At 36.9% G+C, this 20,253-nt stretch overlaps 1 protein-coding gene across 1 annotated transcript; it reads right to left on the bottom strand.

Moving 5' to 3' along the window:
• Positions 1-218: 218 nt before the first annotated feature.
• LOC121431966 (calcyphosin-2-like) lies at positions 219-18,865 on the bottom strand. The gene is given in 18 exon segments (XM_041629765.1): positions 219-775; positions 1,076-1,172; positions 2,233-2,352; positions 3,230-3,384; positions 3,843-3,949; positions 4,694-4,812; positions 5,189-5,282; positions 5,632-5,799; positions 7,228-7,332; positions 8,948-9,015; positions 9,871-9,967; positions 12,401-12,527; positions 12,530-12,563; positions 13,408-13,579; positions 14,322-14,432; positions 14,852-14,922; positions 15,984-16,148; positions 18,777-18,865. Coding segments are annotated over 17 exon segments (1,968 nt in total). The 5' UTR covers positions 16,140-16,148; positions 18,777-18,865; the 3' UTR covers positions 219-608.
• Between the last annotated feature and the right edge of the window lie 1,388 nt (positions 18,866-20,253).

The following is a 20,253-nucleotide window of genomic DNA, read 5'->3' as shown; positions in this document are numbered from 1 at the left end:
TTACTAACGTAAAATGCAATTATCAAACTGAATACAAACTATTTAACTCAACTGAGAAATGTACTTATTTTGCATTTGCCTAATCCAAGTTTTTAACTGAATACCAGCCCAGGTGATTATGCCTAAGTCAAGCTATTGAGACCACAGAAACATGTTTCACTAGAGTTGAATTTAACACATGTTTTGATTACCCTGAAATTATCGCTTTTGACTTGGGGGAATATTAAATTCATGTTTAGAAGGGTGATTTATGCACAGTGACATGAAGCTGAATCATGCCGAAAATGTGAGCAGAAAAGTTTGAAGAAACTATACAGAATACTAGCAAATTTTCAATACAAATCCTCACATTTTATCGAAGACAAAATAAAGGAGAATGTAGGAAGGCTGCTGTCGAAAGATGCATAGTGTCTTTGTAGTAAAGTCCTGATAGAAGACATGGCACAGACTTTTAACAAGTTGCCTCAGGGGATATCTCTACGAAACTGGAACAAGCATATGGTTGTCCTTTTAAGGGGGGCGAGAGATAAGGACCAGAGTTTCATTAAAGCAAAGTTCAGAAGACCAGACAAGTTTTTTTACTTCTTAAACTTTATTTCATACATCACTTACAACGTCCAACACCCCTGGAGTAAGTTCATGAAATCGTCATCGCTCTTTGTAGCAATGCTGACACCCTCATAGTAGTCTTCAAACTCCCCATAAGATATCTCCTTCACTCGAGGTCCAAACACGTCCAGGAACTCAGTCAGAACTTGTTGCTCTGTAGACTTGCCTGAAAAAAACAAATTCAAATACAGGTAAACTATCTACCTTCAATAAAAAGAGCATTTACCCACGTTAAATCAACTCTTTAAACTAAACAATACAAAATGTATGTTATATACATGTACCTCTTCTAGATCAAGTTTTGTTTTTTCTCTCATTGAACAGATTATCTGCCAAAAGATTTGGTACTTTTTTTCTTTGCAGTGTAATTTTTAATATTTTATGCTTCCTACATAAGACAAAAATAAAAAGCTTATGTTTGTTGTCCTTTGTCCAACAACTTCCTTTTTTTTACTTTCTTTCTTACCTGAGATAACATGAGGATGCTTGTGAGTGCAAAAGAACTTCTTGACTTCATCGATACCAGCAGTTCCGGACTTATTTGCATCAATCTTCTTAAATGCCTGTTGAAAAAAAAAGAACTTTTTTTACTTTATGTACTTTATAGATTCCAGCAGTCCCGGGCTTGCTGGCATCAATCTTACATGCTTGTAAAAAAAAAAATGACTTCTTGACTTCCATACTGGCAGTCCCAGACTTACATGTACACATATTTGCACAACCTTCTTAAATGCATGTGAACAAAATATTGACTTCATCTGTGTTAGCAGTCTCTGACTTTTTGGCCTCGATCTTCTTGAATGCCTGTAAAAAAAACTTGACTTCTTTTTTATCAGCTGGCCCAGACCTATTTGGATCAATCACCTTAAAGGCTATTAAAAAAAAATAATAAAATTGGACTTCATCAATGCAGCAGTCCCGGACTTATTCGGATCAATCTTCTTGAAAGCCTTACAAAATCACAAGCAGCGCATCATTGAGATGGAGACAAAACACCCTCAACTACAGAATGGCATCTCATGGAATTGTGATTAATCCCATGAGTATGGAAAGCCAGGGACGTCAAAATCTTAAATACATATGTCTGTTCATGTGTTTTCTTTATATTATGTGAACTCATGCATGCATCACTGGCTTGAACAATTTTAATTCTTTTCCTGCAGCAAAAAGTGGTCAAAAATGATTTGAGTTGTGAAATGGGAATAGGGAAAGGCAAAAATGCACTGTATAATGCATTTGAAGGAAGTACATGTAATTGGTACATTATAAATGCTACAAATATGGAAGAAATATCATGAAACCTGTAGTTTAAAATTCTAGTGTAGGCTAGGGTTAAGTAGAGGTTTACTTATCAAAATACCAGCAAATGTGTCCCGGGTATAACAAAGATATGTCCAATTGTGCAAAATAAAATATTACATTACTGAAATGAACAAATTTGGTGAAAAAGATATGATGATGATCAAGATGATGATGGAGGTGATGGTGGTGATGATAAAAGTGGTGGTGATAATGATGATGATAATGATGATAGTGATGGTGATGATGATAAAGATGATGATGACGATGAAGATGATGATAATAAAGATGGGAATAATGATGATAATATCTACATACACTTACCTTGATAACGTAATGTTTTCTGAATTCATTCATTTCACCAATAAATGCTCTGCAGAATTCACTATAATCAATTGCTCCATCTCCGTTCTGATCAATTATCAACCAAAGCTGATCAAAGAGCTGAAAAGAAAAATATTTATATTCAATGAGAGGCACATGGAATGGAATGCTAGTGATGATCTTTCTCCTTTGATATTCATGGAAAAGATAATGCACATGCACCAAAGAATTAATAGAAATCCACTGTATGCTCATATGATCATTTTCCCCTCATTTCACAACAAAGAGAAAAGAGCACTTGACCTTAAAATACCCGAATTCTGGGCCTGTACTTGAATAAATGAATTAACTATCGCCTGTGCGCATTACCAGAACCAAACATAATTTATTTTCTAAGCAGTAATTTATTAAAATGAACTTAAATATAAGCTTAAATGAAATTCTCTATTCACAATGCTTAAAAAGAGTAATGCTCCTTTTCACCATTGTAATATCAACAATTGTTTAAAATAACCGAAATCTTAAATTTTTGCATTTTGGACCCCCAAAAAAAGTTTCAAATCTAAGTTTTGAAACTGAATATCATAGAGATCTGTCTGTATCAAGCAAAGACCTTGGAGAAAAAAGGAACCACTTTATTTCTGAATTTTTGGCAATTTGTTTTTCGTCTTTCACTCTATTTCACTAAGCTCGAATTAATTAGTCTCCGGACTTTGAAACAGAGGGTCGTGGGTTCAAATCCCGGCCATGGCGTAAATTCCTTCAGCAAAAGAAATTTATCCAAATTGTGCTGCACTCAACTCAGGTGAGGTGAATGGGTACCTAGTAGAAATTTATTTCTTGAAATGCACTGAGCACTGGAAGCCTGCTTGAGCTACAGCGGGGTAATAATATCCAGTCCTTCTTGATCTATACAAGAGCTGACTATTATTATTAATAAATGTATCACCATGATCATCCAGCCTATCATCTACATTTAGCTACCATGAAAACTCACCTTTTTATCTATCTTGATGCGATAAGTGTTGAGTGCTTCCATCAGCTCTTCTTTATCTAGAGTACCATCCCCTGATTTGTCAAGCTTCTTGAAGTGTTTCCCAAGCCCTGTTAATGTCCGTGATGCTCGGCTCTTGATCTGCTTATGAACTTCATCTGGATAAACATGAATTGTTGTAACACATTACAAATGAATCCCAGCAAAATTAAACAAAATGACAAAGAATTTTTATGCATGAAATAAAAAACTGTGTTTTGAAGAAAATGCAAAATTGCAGAGTTAACAAGCAAAATAATATGTCAAACTGTTCTGTGTCCTAAGCACTTGTAATATTCAGGGATGCCACTCAGAATTGACAAAAAAATAAGTCTGAAAATCATCTAGAATCAGCACTTTTATGCATAAAAATGTATTTTCTATGGCTGATGGTAAGATGATATACATGTAGTCTTAATTCAGACTTCAGTCTGAAAAGAGGCATCCTGTTTTTTTAACCACAAAAATAACAACAAACACAAACAATCAAGTTCCATTCACATACCATGTCCATAGAGAATTGGACTCAACTTGTGACTCTCCCTGCATCATAAAAAAACATGTTTATAGTACTTACTTTGAACATGAGATATTAGTTTCCAGTCCTCTGTTTCTTGACGAGCTCTCTGCGGGTTCATTCCCTTCCTCAGCTCTACATCATTGTATGGTACATTATCTCCGAAACTAAACAAAAAAATAATTTGAAAATATCAAGAGGGGTGTTTCATAAAACGATTGGTGAAACAACAACTGACTTTATAAACAACTTGAATATGAAGTTTTACATGTATATTATATGAAAGGTAAAGTTCATCGTAACAAAAAGTTGATATGAATAAACAAAAATATGAAGTTCAAACAAGCTGATCACAGAAAATTTCATCGAAACTGAATGAATATGCATGATATTTGAAAACGTTTGCTTTTCGGTATTTGAAATGCACATAAAAGGCAATTATGCAAGTGAGGGAAACTCTGATGACATGTAATCACCATTTCCTTTTTATTAAAAAATATGACACAATTATGAAAGTGATGTGGCAATGCAGCGCATTCAAGGGTATTTACATGTACAATATGCATCAAGCACGTCCATTGCAATTGTGTGCAAAGTACTGTATACTGAAAGATAAATTCCAACTGTGGCAACGATTTCAAAATGAGTTCCAACTGAACTAAAAAAAACCTGACACCTAAATGTTTGTATAAATAAAACATATGTGGCAAATGGCTCTTGAAAAAAAGTGTGTAGCTGCTGAGAAATTAGCAAAATAAGCATGGAATTCCATAAAATATTTTCCCCAAAGTAATATTAATGTCCCAAATATGCCTTTTTGTGTCAGTGATCATCAGAATTATCGATTTTTAGCTAAAATTTTATGATTACATAAAGATGAGTTTATCTCAATGTATCAATTGAAAACTTACATAAAATCTTTCTTCATATCTTCATCGACATCGGTGACTCTGAGAACGACGACCGGTTTCTTTTGAAGACACTCCGGTAAAGATGGCTGATCCTCTGTCTCAAAACTAAGATCTTCACCCTTGTTTGTGGAAAGAAAAATAGAAAACTGTTAGCTTAACCAAAATTCAGCAAGAGAATATAAAGACAGGTATATCAAAGAAAGTACAATTAGGCATTCAATCAGAAGTCTCTGTCATGTCTTTTTAACAAGAATTCCAGTAATAACTCGCAGAACCTTTTATGCATTTCCAATACTTTTAAGCTGTAAATGGAGGATTAGCAGAGTAAAATTTCCACCTCAAACAAAAATATAATTTTCATTCACATTTTCAGAAAATGAGCTAAATGCGATTTGTTCTAAAATTGAATCGTGGACCAGTCGTAAGGAGTGCAGTTACCCAGATCACATATACATGTATGCATTATCTTCAAACTGCATGTTAAGTCCTTCTTACCCTTGTTAAATCCTGCGCAGTGTACAACATTCCTTTTCTCCTCCCAACTCTCCTTCTGTATTTATCTCTCTTGATGAATGGCAAAGCTGAAGCTCTGGGTAAACGAAACAAAACATCAGAGAACTGGCATTATACCACAATGTTTGAAATTGTATTTGTTCATGCAATTGCTTTCTTGATTCATAATAATTTGGTTACTTTAAGAAATGACAATGATTAAGCAGGCAACTGTTGTTAATAAATATTGTATCATGTCCAATAAATAAGAAAAATATTAATGTACATGTATTCTTATAGCTCTCATTGTGCTGATCATTCTTGTTTTTAAAGGGATAGGTGTGATTGATTATAAACTAAGAATTCTGGTGTCACTGGCTGTCCGTAGTTGAGAATGATTGGATCAATCCTGCTCCATTGTAGGACAGGGCCTTGGACATACTCACTTTTTACCAAACTGCCTGAATTCGTAGATGGTCATTGTCTTGTCGAGAGCGAAATAGAAACCACAGAGCTCTTTTAGGGCCATGTTCCCGTTCCTGGACACCACCCGACAACTGAAGCTGAGACGTTTGGCAAGCATCTTCTCTGTGACTGAGTTGGTAGGATTGGTCCTAGGGAGCAAGAGAGAGAGAGAGAAATAGAGAGCAAGACAGAGACAGAGGAAAACAAAGAGAATCTTTTTGTGTGTTATTCAACAAATGATAACTACCAGGTGTCAGCTACAGAACTACATGTATATAATGTTCGTAAGTCATTGATATACTACTAAGTATTATGACATCAATCTATATATATCTCAATCTTTCCCTTCCTTCTTTCCGGCCTTTTCACATTTCATCTTCCTTCTTTAATTTCTCCTCTTTTTATTCCTGATAATCTCTATCATCTCTTCTTCCCCTCATTTTGTCTTATTTTATTTATACATCTATCTTTACATTTTTCTTCCTTATCCCCACAAAGGGTGTTCTTTCTTTCCCTGTGATTCATTCTTTTTATTCTTCCAATTTGTTGTTCTTTGATTTTGTTTTCCTTCCATATTTTCTCTTCATCTTTCCTCTCTTTCCCACTCTTCTATTCTCATCCAATCTATATACACAACACTATTTGCTCCTTTTTCTTCTCTTCTTCCTTTTCCCCTTCCTTTCTCCTTCATTTTTTTCTGTCAAATACTTAAGCAACTTGCCAATGGTCTGTGACACATCTTTCAGCACAAATCCCACTTTAAAGGTGCTATGCATCTTTGCCACATTCCCCATTATTTAGTCATAATGACATGTAAGAATCGGTAATGAAAAGTTATTTGCAGGATCCCTGTGGGAAAAGCATTATGTGTCTTTCCTACATTACAGCATCTATTAAAGGCACTATGCGTCTTTCCTATATTACATTGTCTACAAAAGGCATCATGCGTCTTTCCTACAGGCACTCTGCGTCTTTTCTACATTACAGCGTCTAAGGCATTATGCGTCTTTCCTACATTACAGAAGTCTATTATATTAGCATTTCACTAATTTTTCACAAAACAGTTATATGCACAACTCGTTGATATGTAAATGAGTTGATGATTTTTACAGATTTGACAATAAAGACCCTCCTGTTTCAACCACAACATGTTAAAACAATAATTGCATATATATTCGGAAATCAAACTTTGTTTCACATGACAATGAGGAGAAAATTAGAATATTTCTTATTCCAAGAATGTAATGAAGTACAAAATAAATATTGAGTGGATGATGGCATAAGTTTCCTCATTTGCATACCAACCAGGATGTGACTATAAATATTTCATGAAATTAAGCAAAACTTTTAAATGTCATAACTTCTCATTTTACAACCGATTTTGATGAAATTTTCAGTGTTCTGCTTGTTTGAGTTTTTTTCTTTTTATTCAAATCAACTTTTTGTTCGGGTGACTTGCACTATGCGTCTTTCCAACATTTCCCATTATCGAGTACTTGATGAAATGCAAGAATTAGTAATTATGAATCACTTGCTGTGGGAAAGACGCGGCTCTGCCTTTCGACTAGGTTCCTTACTTGGTAGCATGTAGATTGCGCGGTCTGATAGGAGATTGTGCGTAGTAGCGATGGCTTGATCCCGGTGTGGTTACCTGGTCCTGTTCTGGGTCACTTATTGGAGCTCTGAAAATAAACAAAACCCATAGGCCTGTATTCGGAAGTCAGGTTTAACTTTAACTCAGGGTTAAAGTTGTGGTTTAAGTATGGATAGCCAATTGTTACATAAATCACTAGCAGTAGAGATATCATATTTCAGATCATTTGGCTCTCAAATCATTCATAATTGTCTAGAAAGTATGATTAGATGATTGTCTTCACCATCGATGAATCAGGAAAGAGCACAGTATTACATAAGAAACATACACATTAATAAAAATGTTGACACTTATGGCTTCCTATAATTTAAGCAGAGTGAGACCATGGTCTAAGTTAACATGAACAAGAACATTTCAGTATTTTCAAAGCTGACAATCAGTATTTTGGTGAGGAAATCAGTATTTTCAAAGAAATACCATACGACAACACATAAAACTGGAGCTTTAGAAATCATTTTTTTGCATGACACCATCAGTATTCTTCTCATTTTTCGGTACTAAATATGGAAAATCTGTACTACTTGGCAGCTCTGAAATAGGCAAAGTGCAATGGAATTATATGTGGAAATATCTCAAATCGAATTCATTAAGTTCTATAAAGACAATAAATAATCAAGATTTGCTGTGAAGCCTGCCTGCCTGAGAGCACTCAACAGGCAAACCACACACGTAGCCAATTGATGACACCTGAGACACATGGAGACCATACCTGCTGAAAGACCCTTTAAGAGGAAGTTCGTCCTAAAAAAGTTTACTGTTGAAATACCAGAAAAAAAATATTGAAGGTTTCAGGAAAATGCACCAAAGATTAAAAATAAATTGTTAGAATTTTAAAAATAAATTTATGACATCACATGCCAGCATCTTCCCGTTTAATGGGGAATGCAGGAAAGCACCTGTGTGAGACACTGATACCATCTTCACACTGGGTTCAAACACCGCTACAGTACCGGGACTGTCTCAAGACTGTAGTGGTGTTGCCTTTAGTTTGAATTCTCGGGCCTGCAATAAATTACCTTGGGATAACCTCGTCTCAATCTAACTCCGCAACAAACTATTGCGAGGCAAGCCATAGTAATGGCAGCAGGACAGCCCTGCGACTGTGGTTATGTTCCTTCAGTGTGAAGACGCACCGCTACAACACCAGGATAAACCACTTGTGATATGAATACTATAATGTGGGGGCGCCGTAGTCTAGTGGTTATTACTCGTATTTCAATCTGAAGGACGTGGGTTCACTTCTCCGACCATCGATTGTTTCTGGTGTATCAAAGTTGGGTCACTCACGGGTCACATGCCTCCACGTGTTTTGTTATGGATCGTCATAAAAATCACCTACTGCAGTGTGAATGGATACATGAAATTTATCCAGGGACTGTGCCGGGACAACTTTTCTACTGTGAATGAATTTATTGCAGGTTTCTAGGTTTCTAGTTGTGTCGCCGTCCCGTGACAGCATCGGGATAAATTTGAAAACGATTGTGAAGATGGTATGAGTGGGATTCTTGCACAGTGGTCTTTCCTCTCTAATCCATTTCTACATACACAAAACACTATGGAATATAGGAAAGCCACGAAGAGAGACACTGAGTGGGAATCCTACTAAAATGGCATAGCAATGATTTATTAGAAAGGTGCCTTACCGTGACAACTGGTCGACCAGTACAGTCTCCATTATGTGCTGTTTTCTCCTTTCTGCAACAACAGATTCCTACAAAAGAAACTAACCAGCTTTAATGACAAATAGCATTTCAAGCATGACTTTTCTGTAAAATTTTACTAGATATTTAAAGCATAAAAATTACAATCAGAGTATAATTTTCATGGTGAAGAAGTGCATTTATATGTAACATGCTCTGTTCAATTAAATGTTTATGTTTACTCCATTTTCTTAAGTTTGTTTTCTCTCAACAGGTTGGTCCTGTCAATAATTGTTGGTCCTGTCAGTATTGTTTTAATAGGGTGCCCTGTATACAAAAACATTACAATAATGAACATCTTGAACACTATAAACAAAATCGAAAACATCATCATAACAAAATTGAATGTAACAAAAGAGTGCAAAACAACAGAGAGAAAAAACAAAAAAGCCCAATGACAATAATTCAAAGAGGAAATTCCATTACAAGTTAGTGTATGTACTAAATTGATAATCCGGCCTGATTATCAGATGGGGTTGCCGTGGTCTAGTGGTTACGACCACTAAATTTCAATCTGTGGGACGTGGGTTCGATTCCCAACCATGGCGTGTTTTCCTTCAGCAAGAAATTTGCCCACATTGTGCTGCACCCAACCCAGGTGAGGTAGGAAGAAATTCCTCAAATGCTTGAGTGCCTATATGGCTGCTCGGCTAATAATAGTAATAATACAACGTTGCTTGTATAGGACATATCACTGCCCATGGGCGTCTGTATGCCTACAGCTGGGATAATAATATTGTGATACAAAAAGTTAAGTGCAGTAGAGTACAGGTGTATATTTATATAGTAGCTGTGCCATATATATAAATGGTCCATATTAAATATGGTATAACATTAAAACCATAACTACATATATGATTACTAACCGCTGCTACCCTCTTGTTGATCTCTCGCCTTGTGCTAAGTGATGCATTATTCCAGTTAGTATTTAGAGGCTCATCATCTGGCGGCGCCATCTCTGGTCTGATAGATGTAAAGAAAGAAGATGGATTCTCAAAAGTCAACTCTACCAGGTACAGTGAGTGAAATCAGTTAAAGATGAATGAAAGTAGTAGCAGTAAACACTGATTTAACAAGAAAATCTGTAAAACCAAGATTTAATAGTGATAATATCATTCTTAATCTCGATGGAGTTCAGCCACATTGACTGAACTGAGCGAAATCATGAAATTTAAGCTGAGACATGATTACAGTGTAGATCGCCAACACGGATATGCACATATAGGACAGTGTATCATTATTTCTTCAAAATAGGCCTAATATTTGGATTGAATCCCATGCTTATTTTGCCAAATTCTCAGCAATTACATTTTTTTTCAAGATTCATTTGGCATATATTATTTACTTATGCCAATAGACACTTGGGTAGTCATTTTATTGGATTCTGCACAAATCTTTCTTTAAATTGTTTCCACGACAGGCATTTACCTTTAACATATAAGTGAATATCCACAACATATCTAATAAATTCATTTCAGCTCCTGTACCCATATATGAAACTATCTTGTTATCTCAAAAAAAATTTTGATGGCAGCATAAAACCATGTTCATTAATACCTAATATCATCTGTGACCGAATTATTAAGGCTATGCATTGCAATTTGTGATGTTTAAAGGGGGCGGATTAAGCCTGAGTCATATCGATTATTTTGAAAACCGGTGTTCGACAGCTTTAATTCGATCGAACATCGATGCATCGAATATTGAAGGCGGGAAAAAATTTGCTCCGGCCATCGCGTCGATGCATGCACTACGCACTGACGGTATGCGCTGGCGTTAGCCGGGTGAGCGTTGCAAAAGCAGATGACAGAGCAAAGTTCGTTTGTATTTTCCATGACCACAAAACACACAAAAAAAGGCCGGGGACCAATGCAGAATTCTTCCCAAAATATCTTCAACAATGGTATTTGCAGATGACAACATATAAGTTTAAAGTGAAACAATAATAAAGACATGAATCACGCAGAGTCGATCCGAATGATTTTCGGTCAACTAGCATTCGCAGTCCAGACTCGCATTCACCAGCCCCGTCCGCAGCCCCGTACACTCACTCTCCCGAAACGACAGGCGTGCTTGTCAGCGCCAGCAAACAAGTGCAACCAACGGAGAGCGCTATAACTTGCCTGAGATTGTGTAGTTGGCTCCAAAATGAGTTCCAAATAAATTTATGCGAATAAATACGTAATTTTCTCTGGATGGTCATTTGAATTGCTATTCAATGCTGATATAACGATTGTGAGGAAAGATTGTGGAATATGAGTTTTGACGATGTTCGAGAATTAATCCTGATATGATGATGACAATCCATTTTTTTTGTTGACAATAATATTGAGCATGCGATCGAAATAAATACGAATGTTTCGAATCGAGCCCTAAATTCATATAAATTATTACGATTTAACAAGATTTTATGGTCATACTAAGAATATTGACGATATCAGCAAAGTATGTTATGTTCATATGGAAGAATTAATACTGGCATTATTTCTTTTGTTATTCCATCTCTGGACGTCTTCTCCGAGCTCCGAGAAAAGCACAATGCGCATTCATGTTCGATGACGTATGACATATTTTCCATTCATGAAATCAGAGCCCAAAGTTGGGCACAAACTAGCTTCAAATTGATGGGGAAAAAAAATTTCAAACGCAATTTTCTCTGTTTTGTCATGTAAAATGTTATTATATGGTTATATTACGACCTTGAAAAGACTTTTTTAATGTAGGCAATGTTCGAGAATCAATCCTGATGTGATAATTATTTTTTTTTAGACAAGTGCACTCTCTCGACTCAAGTCGATCGTCATGAGATGTCCGCCATTGAAAATTGAAACGAAATACAAACGTTTCACATCAAGCTCTAAATTCATATTAATGATTATCATATGCAAATTATTGTTAAATATTACGATTAAATAATGTTCTGTGGTCATAATATTAATATTGTTCATGAAAGCAAGATTTATTTTACGTTGATCGCGTCAATCTCCGGCCATTTTCTGGTTTGATTAAAGAACAGTACTGCGCATGCGCGATCGATGGCCATGACTTCCATTCATGAATTCATCGTGCATAAATTATCTCAGCACGAGCAGACGAGTAAGACTCGAAGTATGATCGAAATAAACTTCAAATTAATGGTGAATAGGCATCATAATTGCACAATCGGTTTCATTTGGGGGGCAATAGAAATCAAGTAAGTAAGTAGTAGTCAAGTTGGACATTACTGATATTTTGATGATTGATTGTGTGAACCAAACGAATCGGCCGGCCGACGTATTTTTTTTTTTTTCGATGCACCGATTTTGCAAAATCTGCACCGGTGTTCGATGACATCGATCGAACACCGATTTTAAAATCGATTCGACTCAGGCTTAGGGCGGATAGTATGTCGCTTACTCTGGCTTTTGTTCATGATCTTCCACTTGTTTTCCTGCACCCCCTTGGGATTTTTGTTGTTTGTACTGCTGCTTCACTTCTACCTGGTGCTCTTTCAACTGCTTCTTCTGCCTCTCAGAGGGAGGGGCACATTATCTGGAACAGCAGGTTCATCCCATGCAGTCTATTTCCAATTAAAACATTATCTGAATGTCAATTTACATTATATAGACCAAACAAGTAACCAAACAAAACTGGGGGGGGAGTAATAAAGGACATTATCATGAGGGGTGAGGGACCAACATTTCCATAAATTGTGAAGAGCTATTGTAAAGACATGCCTTCCTCAAAAGTAAAGAGTCATGCCAGGAGTCAACACGTGCATTATGGGGGGGGGGGGGGTAAATGCAGAGGCTTCAAGGTACACCATATATTCTTTCTTGGGCATGTGCATGGTTGGATTCATACTGCTCAAGGAAACCTCCAGAAGGTGTATTAGTGAAATGATATTTATCCTGAATGCAGTATATCATAGTGAAGGTACAATCCTGATAGACATATAATAACAATTATTACAATTGCTCATATTTAACTGCTTACATAATGCTTAACACTTTCTCTTAGTGCTTTAAATTAATGCACTGATTTTAATAACTAATTACCCTGGCTTTAGCAGAGCAGCGATTTCATGCAGCACTTTGAAATGTTTATAATAAAGTGCTATATAAAATTTTGCTTTATTGTTTCATAACAATACTGAGGGAAAACTGCTGCTGTTTTATGATAACTCCCATAGGAACTCAGCAGGACAGCATCTTGCTGGTAAATGCCAAGCTGGTATGTATATATCCAATTACCTATGAATCAGTTTACGTCTAAGTTAATCAGTCATATTGGCTGACCTTATAGACGACAGATATCACTCTCAAGCCTTTTTATCAAAATGGAGCCAATGGCAGAGTTGGGATTCGAACTCACAACCTTGCGATTATGAGTCCAATGCTCTAACATCAGACACCCTGACATACCTTTGCCTTAACCTTTTCTTTATTTCCTACATTCAGCTTAGGAACGTTGGCCGGCCGACAGGACACACTCTGAGCTGAGAGGGGGGTGTCAGGTGTGTGATGCAGTGCAAACGGGGCTTTGAGGGCGCTGTTCCTTCCCGACGGTTTTGGGTTGTAGTCATGGTATCCCCAACTGTTGGGAAGATCATGAGAAAAATTGGAAAGATTTATTTCAGGTAAATTAAGTATTCAATTATTGAAGCAAAATATGAGGTGTGTCATAGACATGTGTGTATATTACAATGCATCATTCATCATAACCTGAAACTTGTGAAGATTGTCTCCAATTTCATTTGCAATTAACCTGCTACATGTACAGTATGTTAATCTACGGCAGCACAATACCTCTTATTACATTACACTTGTCATTTTTGCCCATCATAGTTTATGCACAATGCCCAACTTTGCCCTCTTTTTTCTGTTTAACTTCATTGACAGAATGTCACATAGATCCTGAATGATTTGATTTCAATGCATTAAATAGCCTCATTTCTTATTTCTGAATTTATCAGACAATTTCATATTTAATCATTTCAACTGGCAGAGGATTCAAAGTGTAATTTGCATCACACTTTTAATCAATAATCAATTCTAATTTGCTTCCATCGTTTTTTTATCTTTTTTTTTAACTCTGTATAAGACAAGTAATTGTTGTCAATTAGAGAGGTGATTGGTTAAGATCTCTTTGATGACATTTTGATTTGAAGGAAATCAACCCCAACTGACAAGATGTTTTAACAGAAGAGGAAATAAGAAAGCAGAATTCTGACAATTTTAACAAAATTGAACAAGAAAGAAATAATTCCACTAAGATTTGTAATTCAGTTTTCATATGATCACAGTTGATTTGGCCTATAAATCATTCTATTTCTTACCTGACCGTGCTAGCGGTATCTGGAATGGACATCTTTTCTTCATAGTCCTCGATAGGTTTTGATAATGTGTTGTCATAGTCAGCAAGTCGAGCCAGGTCTAAAGATGGTACACTGTTGATGGTACAATTTCCAACACATGTAGTTTGCTTATGAATCGTTGAGATAAAAGGCTTCTTGGAATTCTATTTTAGGCACGTTACCAAAAATACTTTGACATTTGATTTGTTGGTCATAATGTGTATCTTTATTAAAATATATTTTACATCTTGCAATGTTATAGCAAGTATTATTTTCTGGCAATGTTCTTCAAACTTTCCAAATTCACAAACATTCAAGAATAAGATAAATTTTAACTGATTTTATTCAAATTTTGATCATAATCCTACACAAGTATTGGACATTTATTTTGAAAAAGAGAAAATGAAAAAAAAAATGTTTTTAGCTTCATTGTTGCATCATAATTTACAATTATTCATCAATTAATTAGAAGACACATAAAAAAGTGAAAATTGAATAAAAAAAAAACTTACTTGTCTGGTTTTGGACCATGGCTCTTTGGTCTTGTGTATTTATCGATCTGAGATTGGGTTATACCAGTGCCCTGCCATTTCAAAAGGTGATTGAAAAAATTGAAAATATACAAGAATCAATTCAAATTATATGACATGTACCTTTTAGTGTCTGATACACAGAAAGAAAACAATCATTTAATCAATGGAGAATCAAATAAAATTTTGACTTTATCTATAAGTAAAGAAGAAAACATGGCTCAAATTAATTAAAGATCATCAAAGACCATGGCCTGTGATGCCCTAATGATTGAAAGATAATATAGGGTATTCATATTGCGCACATATCCACCTTGTTAGGTGCTCAAGGTGCTCCTATATTACCCAGCTAAGCTAGGCGTTCATAGCGCACACAGCTTTTTAAGGAATTACTTCCTACCGGTACCCATTTACCTCACCTGGGTTGAGTGCAGCACATTGTGGATCAGTTTCTTGCTGAAGGAAATTACGCCATGGCTGGGATTCGAACCCACGACCCTCTGTTTCAAAGTCCTAAGACTAATCCACTGGGCCACAACGCTCCACAAAAAGATCCAAAAGTTTTCAAGTTACTTTTGCTAGAACTTTTCTGTTAACAGGCACCTCAATATCTAAATGATTGTTTAACCCTGTACACTCCTTGCAGGAATGTACAAGCCTCCAGGGACCCACTTTGGCTCACATACAAAATTACATGGAAACTGGCTGGGCATAGAACTTTCACTGTAACTGCTTCCAAATATTAAAATAAGTTACCTCTTTTACTCAGATAATCGTAATCTCTCTCTTTATATAAAAAGGGACTGAAGACATTTCTTCTTTTAGGATTGTAAATTTCATTTTATAGTTTGATGTATATTTTTCTTGTTGTAAGCGCTTTGGGCTATTTTGGGAAAAGCGCAGTAAATTAAGTTTTACCTTTAAGATTTTATCTGTGCTGTACTATAGGAATGTGCCGTTTAGAACACTGGCCTTGTCCTGATAATAGTGAAGTTTAAGTCCTGAGTAAATGCTTTGGTCAGAGACAAAATTTACAAGTGAACCCATGACCTTACATGAATCAGATGGGCACTTCAACCACTAGGTCACAAAAAAGCCCAGTCAACATGATTACCTGATGTTGTGGTTTGCCGGCAGGAGGTCGACCTCCTTGTCTTGGCGCATCTGGTGTGCTGTACAACGATCCACTTGTCTTGTTCGGTTTCTTCCCTTTAGCGCTGGAGACCCGAGCCTGGCGGGGTGTCGGCCCTCCCCGGATAGACAGGTCCATGCTGCAATTCTGCAAAAGTTATGTGAAAAGTCAAATCAATTCCTGAATGCATGAAACTGCTATGATATTCATTGCTTACCAACAGAATCCCGGGAGGGCTGGGAACAGAGTATTTAGATACATGTAGTTACAGATCTAGAATATGTGTGTGTGTGCTTTGGTATAGAACTGCTTAAACACATTTTTCAGTTAGGATAAAAGAATTTCGATAGAAACTGACTAAAGAAAATAATGACTACCAAATATTGTTTGACACAATAAGCATGAACAAAAACTGCCAAATGATGCCTGGATTTCCTGTAGAAAATAAGCAATCACTGTGTAATATATAGTAATAAGCCACACAAATAAGTACGGCATTCTAACAGACATAGGCCTACTGCTTTTTTTTTTACCACATACTGGTATTTGTTTACGTATGCTTTTCTGCGTTACAGAATACAGATCTAAACCAGTGTTGAATTACGTCCATTGTGCTTCTCACTCAACCTCGATAGGTGTCTCATAAAACTGTTTGTAAACTACAATACAAGCGACTTTACGAAGGACTGGTAAAAATTAGGTGTACACCTCTTACTAAAAGAAAGGATAACCAGTTGTTCAAAAAGTAATTGAAACTTATGAACAACTTTATTAAAGAAACACTAACTGAGATCCAGGTGAGGTTACTGGAAACCTGGCACAGGATTCATTCCTTGAAAGGCTGCCATGCAAAAACCAGGGTAATAAAACTAATAGCATCCCTTCAGAAGTGCTGAGTAGCCTAGAGACATTATTTATGAAGTTTCCAACAAGTTAATATTAGACTCTGCTTTCCAATAGTCATTTGATATAGTGCCTTTTCCTTTCAGTTACATAGCGCTGCACACATACTATTCCATGTTTGGGATGCTTCTCTTATATATATGTGACCGGGGGATCAAGACTCCTTGTCAGAAGAAGTCATAACCCAGGGAACTCCCGCCCGCATAGCGGGCGGGAGCCCAGGACCTTACGTGTAATTAACCATACTCACCTGACTAGCGTGAAGTATGGTCAAAATAATTCTCTGAATAGTTAAAACAGAAATCAAGCACTTGCCAAGATTATATGGATGAAGGTCTAACGAGTGGCAGTTTCCTGACATCTGGGCACAAACTGGAGCCTCAAAAAACATAAATGTTCTCTCCTTCTAACCCCGTCTCGATCGGCCATTTTTGTTATGAATCATAACAAAATGGCCGATCGAGACTGGGGTAGGAGAGAACTTTTCGGTTTTTTGTTCCCTGGGTTAAAGAAGTCAGAGCTACCTAGTCTCATGCATTGTGCGTGAGACTCGCGCATCCAGGGTCCGTATCACGATCTCACGCATGGCACCCATTTTTCTCACGCATCGGGACCCGACAGAAAAAAAAAGAGATAAAGTAGCATAATTTGTTAGATTATACGCAATGGCCCCGGCACGTGAGTGCAGTCAGCGCACAGCTAGTACGTGATACGACGAATCACGTGCATGCATCGCATGGTTTTGTAGTATGGATCAATATCATGATGAAGCCCATATCTCGCACGCGCGTTGTGAAACGTACAAGTGTTAAGTCACGCCGAGTCACAAAAATCTCACGCATATTTTTTTTAACCTGACATCTCTGAGAAATATATGTCTAAATATTACAAAATATTAGACATGGAGACTGGAGTCCTCAAGACTACATCAAGACTAAATTAATCAAGACAGTATATCAATCATTAAACCAAAAGCTTCGGTCTTGTTATGTTGGTTGTTTCGCTGAACTCCATTGGCTCCACTCACCAAATACACATTACAGAGACCGAAGTTCTAGCTCAATGCCTCAATCTGTACAGGGACTCAATGCCCATATGTTTATGTATTAAGTTCGAATAAAATAGGGAAGTCAAGTTGCGTGACAGCCAAAGTAAGTCACTGCTTTTTCCCCTTTAAATTTAAGTTTATTTTTCTACGTTTTGGTGCATTTCAGGACAAAACGAAATACTAATCTTTATTTTGGTACAATTCTTTTTCTATATATTTTTATGAAATAAAGACAAAATTCAATGAGCCCCGTCGGGGGGATTTTGCATTGTTAACCCCCTAATGGTGGCTGCGCGATATTGCCTTGCTATTGCCTTCATAGGGCTGATCTCCGAAAGCAGCGAAGGGAGAAAATCAGGAAGGAAGGATAGCAAGCCGTCTGTGACTGTGTACGAGGAGAAATTAAAAAAAAAATAAAACTGTTAAATAACTCCTCAAAAAAGACGGATGCCATTTTGCCAACTTTATTTTTATCTCATTTTTATCCTTCCTCCACAGATGACAGGCGCAGGCAGCTGCTGAGTAGGTGTTGGCCTTGGCTTGGCGGGTTGTGTAACGACTAACAATCCTTTCTTTCTTTTTTACGTTATCGAGATTGCGCTCAGAAGTCATGCGACGAGATTTCGAGACCACAACACCTCGACATAATTTACGCCGAAAACTCTGCGGACACAAATGTCAACACACCGTTGAATGCCGCAGAAAAACAAAGTTGCGATTAATTTACCAGTTCCAAGCAGCAAAAACTCTATAGATGTTCACGGTTGAATTGAATATATTGTATGATTCTCCCTATACTATTTAACACATAATTCATTACATACCTTGGATAATATTAAAATATCTTTTAAATTTCAGCTCCCGTTATTCTCTTCATTCATTCGAAAGCGTCTGGTATGTTGGCATGGTTGCAACATGTGATGGCGCCCTGTTTAAAAAAGGAGCAGTCTTGCAGTTTAGAACAATGAGCATTTCTTTGAATTTGAATACCAAATTGAAGGTTTCATGTTAGTTTTCGATACAGTTCATGAAAATAGGCCTAATAAAATTCAGAGGTTCAACCAACAATCCTTATTGGGAATTTGCGGCATTATATCCTTTAATCATTTTTGCTCAGTCATTAGAATAAAAAACATGATATTGCCGAATTAATGGAAAATAAAAATGTAAATTAAAATTCGAGAATAGCCAAAATTTAAAATCTGTCTAAAAAATTTCGATTCATTTATATGAATTATATTGGAATATGGCATTGGAGTACATATACGTGGGTGGGGGGTTTCCGTCCCTTCCTCCACTGAATTTTAAAGACGAAGGGAAAAAAGGAATGAAAGAGGAAAAAATGATTTTTTTGGGGGGAAAGGGTGACATATGCAGGCCCTATCACAATATTAGCTTTCATTTGAAAAAGGTCAACATTTTCACTCACCCGTGACTTTAACAAATCCACAACAGTATATGTTTAACATTATTTGCGCTCCATTGTTTTTTTTGGGGGGGTTCATTACACCACTGTCGGATAAAGAGAATGAGGGGGCAGGGGCTTTAAAATTGAAGGAATCACTTTCAAAATTACTGTTTCGTGGTTCGTTTTATTCGGGTATACCGTATCTACACGATCTGGTTTACGGACGCGGCAAAGTTGTAATGACAGAAGGTTTTTGTTTCGAATCCCAGTCATAGGCTCATTTATTAGGCTGGGTGAGCCGTAAATAGCTGCCGTCCGCAAAATAAAATCTACATTTTACTGCACTCTTTCTCGGGATGCTGAAGTGAATTGGTTCGCTGGAGGATTTATGCTCTGAATGCCAGTTTGCATCGAGGGTAAAAAATTGCAATGGAAAGTAGGTCTCGAAAAATTTCTCTTGTCAAGAGCCCCCCCCCCCCCCCCTCCCTTCTCCCACTCACTCACGGTGTCTCTTCCCTCACTGTATGCGACGACCATGGATACCATAGTATGATAGCTTGCGGGTGCACAGCTGTGTTAACTGGGTCCCCTTGGTTTACTGAAGGGATTGCCTTGGCGTCCGTAATGTGTCGTCACCTGCTCAGCCGGCTGGCAAGCACGGGAGTAGGGCCCCCACTGGATGGATGGCAGATCAGGTACATAGGTTGTTGACGTTATGGTGTCGAGGGTGAATTTGCTGCCCTGGGTGGTCTGGTGTTGAATCGTCCGCACTATTAACCATTGGAAAATTGAGCAACAAAAAAAAAAAGAGGCACAGCATGGCACGTGTGGAAAAATATATTGAAAGTCCCGAGCGAGCGAAGCGAACTGGCAATTTCTTTTCCTTTTTCAAA

Source organism: Lytechinus variegatus, chromosome 18 (assembly GCF_018143015.1).
Source record: "Lytechinus variegatus isolate NC3 chromosome 18, Lvar_3.0, whole genome shotgun sequence".
NCBI lineage: Eukaryota > Metazoa > Echinodermata > Echinoidea > Temnopleuroida > Toxopneustidae > Lytechinus > Lytechinus variegatus.
Note: the sequence above shows the minus strand (reverse complement) of the source record. Positions and strands in the feature narration are given on the sequence as shown.